This window comes from Castanea sativa, chromosome 2, assembly GCF_040712315.1.
Source record: "Castanea sativa cultivar Marrone di Chiusa Pesio chromosome 2, ASM4071231v1".
Taxonomy (NCBI): Eukaryota; Viridiplantae; Streptophyta; class Magnoliopsida; order Fagales; family Fagaceae; genus Castanea; species Castanea sativa.
In genome coordinates, this window is record NC_134014.1 from 27,555,052 (window position 1) to 27,559,277 (window position 4,226).

General features: G+C 38.8%; 1 protein-coding gene across 1 annotated transcript; it reads right to left on the reverse strand.

Moving 5' to 3' along the window:
- Window positions 1–2,644: 2,644 nt before the first annotated feature.
- LOC142625142 (serine/threonine-protein phosphatase 7 long form homolog) lies at window positions 2,645–3,831 on the reverse strand. Its single transcript, XM_075798841.1, has 4 exons — window positions 3,685–3,831; window positions 3,389–3,612; window positions 3,110–3,197; window positions 2,645–2,926 (listed from the first exon to the last, which is right to left on the reverse strand). Exons 1-4 carry the CDS (start codon window positions 3,829–3,831, stop codon window positions 2,645–2,647), a joined length of 741 nt encoding a protein of 246 aa, XP_075654956.1.
- Between the last annotated feature and the right edge of the window lie 395 nt (window positions 3,832–4,226).

A 4,226-nucleotide genomic window follows, 5' to 3' on the forward strand; every position in this document is an offset into this window, starting at 1 on the left:
TTTTTCTTTAATACATGCAGATTTTGAAACAAAGAAAAAGATTATGCACGATTGTATTCATGATTGTTTGTTTTATTTAGTTCATGTAGCATCAATTTATCTTATGAATGAAATTCTTTTCATAAAAAAATCATTTCATATATTTTTGAACCTATAAAAAAATATCTAATTTTTCTGTTTTCAAAAGCCATTTTTAATTGACACAAAACAGATCTGATCTTTTACCAAGTTAAAACCATTTTGTTTTCAAAAACAGGTCTAATTTTTCTAAACTAAAAACTAAATTTTTATCACCAAAACAGATATGAATTTTCTCTCCAAAAACCATTTTTTCTTATTATTACAAAACAAATCTGGCATTTTTTACAAACCAAAATCAATTTTTTTATCACTAAAACAAATAAGGGGATTCATTTATAAATAAATTTGCGTGATTTAGTTTTGTCATACATACAACTTGTCATTCATAACATGCATAAATAGTACATTGGTCACAAGAGTCTAGAGGGCTAGACTCTGTCTAGATGGAATGGGTGGCTAACTCCTTCCCATTCCGTAACCTAGCCCCCAAATCTAGTTCTTTTGGATAGGTAGATCTAAGCCTTGTCTTTATTTTATTTTGGGTAGAATGTAACTATGACAAAAAGCCATGTAATTATTTGGTAGTTTGTAACTAGGACCCAAAGCCATCCAATTTTTCATTTTTCAATTATGTATTTTTTTTATTCAATCAACGAGAAGAACAATTCAGTCATGTATTTTATATTTATTTTTCTTATTTTTTTGTGTAAAAAATAAGTGTCGACTCCACACCACTTACGAAAAAAGAGAGGTGCCCTAAAAAGCTGATGAGAATCAACAAGCCTTCAAGGATCCATTGCATGTTCCAGTTGGGCCTATTACAAGAGCAAGATCCAAGAAGATCAAAGAAACACTTAATAGGTTGATTCAAGAGATTTGGGCTGATTCTAACGTAAGACATTCCAAGCTTGACCCAAAGGAAGATGGAAGCGTAATAAATTTAATTCAAGCTATTGAGGGCTGATCTGGCTTAATTGGGAGTGATTTATGGCAAGGATTAATGGCTGATTGACTTTCTAGCTCTATATCAATTAATAGAGATTTTTTCCTATTCTGGAGCTGCTATTTTAGACCAAATCTACCTGAATTTAGGGTTTTTATTATTTAGAACGTTTTTTAAGTATTTTGCTTGTTTTTAGGTGCATTTAATGGTTTTTAGGTGCATTTAATGCTTTTTAGGTCAAATTTGATTTCTGATATGGTAAGGTATCAATTAGGAGTTATTTTAGAATATATTTTCTAGTCTGTCAAGTTTTATGGAGCCTTTAAATAGGCTCTGAAGTTTGTATACGTTTTTCAAATATTATTGAATAAAAATCAGAAAAGGTGAGGCTTTGCTTTTCTTTTGGTTCTTCAAGAACTGTGAACTTATCAGGGATTCTTCCTTGTGGCGTTCAAACTTTATACCTTTGGTTCGTGATTCTTTATTATCATTGGGTCAAGGTCAACTTATACCTTTGGTTCGCATTTTGATTATAAACGTTGGGTCAGGGTTTCTATCAAAAATCTGAATTTTAGCTTTCTTGGGCAAGTATTCCAATATTTTTGTTGGGTCTCAAAGCGTGTCGATTGAGGTTCGCATAAAAAACACTCCAAAAATCTCTCTTTTTTTAAGAGGCACTCTTGGTGAGGTCTCTCACAGAGATCTATATGTAATCGGTATTGAATTGAAGTATAGTACCATCTCTAGTCCCACAGTTAGGAGGATGTGTACGTGTCCACTGCGGCCCTCACAGCAGATCCTTAATATGTGAAGCCTCTGGTAGGGGGTGGGTATCTCTATCTAGATGAACTCGGTATGCACAAACTCAGGGGGGGGGACAACACTAGGGGTGGGTCGCCTAAGGGTGGGCATGAATCTCATCTCATCTCATCTCTACCATGTACATCTATGGGGCCAGCGCCAGTGGTTGATGGGGGAGACTACGGGTGATGGGCAACGAAGATGTAGTAGAGGATGTCGATGGGCAAGTATCATCACGAACCATGGATGGGACCCGAAATGTGTCCCCATGGGCAAACTTATGGGATGGATTTGCATTATCGTGTGCCATGGATGGTAGTGGACTGGTCACATCGCATCCTATATCATAACCAGTGTCCAAACACATCTCATCTACTGGCTGACTTACCTTTTCCATGGTGTGGTCATGCACGGGTGTGTGACGCCAACCAAATTGATGGCCTCCTCCACGCCCTCAACGTCCACCTGCTTGCCAAACCATGCCCTGCAGCTGGTGCAGCCGGTTCACTCATGTTGCCTGCAGCGCATGCATCGTCCAAGGTCAACCGACCGATCTCTTCCACAGCTTTTAAGGCATCAATACAGTCGGTGTAGATCTCGGAACCTAGTTCACACTTCGCCATAATCTTCAACTATGATTCAACCTGTTAGAAGTCTACAAAAGTAGTGTTAGTAGGTTGAATTAAACTATACGAAGCGAGGTACATTTGTAACAGAACAGCCTTTGTGAACTTACCAAAGTGTCCTAGTACGAGGTCTCTTTTGTAATGTGGCGTAGAGTGTGGGGACGAAACCACACCATATACTTATCATTGTAGCTCATCTCCCCATGAAAGGGTGGTGCAGCCCATTTAGTAATATGCGTGGCATGTACTTCAGCTCTTGCTTGCCTTGGAGTGTTATCTTGTGAAGTTTAGTTGAAGTATTGACATCAACCGGTACGCCTTGCTTCATCCCAAACTGTCGGAGAACACGTTTGGGGTGATGGCCTTCAACCACCCAAAAATGTATGAGCGGAACGATAGACTTCCATATGTGTTGGCCTATCGTACAATATGCGAGCAGGGAACCCAACACAGACTCGTCTGGCTCCCAGACAATCTGCAATGATCCAACAAATGGAAACAATCGTATTAACAATATAATTAGAAAAAATGTGTAACGAATGTGAACAATACATGCCAACAATTTTTAACTCCAAAATCAAAAATGTTTATACATTCCAAAGTGAATTGTAAGTAGAACAATAACATGCCAAAGCGGTCCCCAACAAAGGCACGATACCTGATTTGGCTGTAGTGAAGCAAGCGATACACGATAGGCACGTAGGACGTGCATTGGATGTTTAGTTGTGCACTTAGCCTCTTTCCATCTACCAAACAACATAGACATAACCTTCATATTAGTTACTTACATAATTCCCATGCGAAAAAGTTAATGTGGAAATGTAAAACGGTAACTATCTAAGATCCTACATACCTAACAACAAGTGGACCTGGGGGTAGAGTTTGGTGTGCATGCCTCATCACAGGACATATATGTGGAAACCTTGCCCACGCTCACAACTGCACCAATAGCAGTGCACCGCTAATCTGCTTGGCTATCTTCTTTGTTGCATTATAAAGGTGTCTATATAGCCAACTTAGTGCTGCACTACCCCAGCTAAAATTCTTTCCATTGATGATTGGATTGAAAAATTGCAGATACATGATTGAGAGCCGTTCACCAGACTTGTCCATAAACAGCATACTACCCAACATCTCTAGAATGTAAAACTGAGCATATTGCTACACAAGCAAGTCAGTGGCGTCAACCGGGAGAGGGTTGCTAAACTGTGACTCGAGCCAACACGCTTTTACCCTCAGCCCACACAGCACTGCGATGTTGTTACTAGCACCAACGTCTTTGCCCGGCAGCCTATGGCCTAGCAAATCGGCGTAGAAGTCACTCCAATCAGGCATATGGCTAAATCCCACCACCGTCAAGCCATCTACAGGTACCCCCATTATAACCTACATGTCTTGTAGCATAATGGTCATCTCACCATGGGACATGTGGAATGAGTGCGTCTCCAGCCGCCTAATTTTTTAAATTTTTTGACTTTTTTTTTTTAATTTGTTTGGGAATGCTCCAACCTAGGTCGAGTAGAAACGATACTTGGAACAAAATTTTTCTTTCTCTTTTTTGCCCAGTCTTGGCCTAATTTGGCTAGAAATAAAGCTAGAATGATTTTTGTTTTTTTTTGAATTTTCTAAGTAATTTTTTTGAATTTTTTTTTTGGAACGCTCCAGCTTGGGTTGGGTAGAAATGGTACCTGGAACGAAAAATTTCTTTCTTTTTTCATATTTTCAGCCTGTTCCAGCTCGAATTGGTAAGAAATATAGCCAGAACAATATTTTCT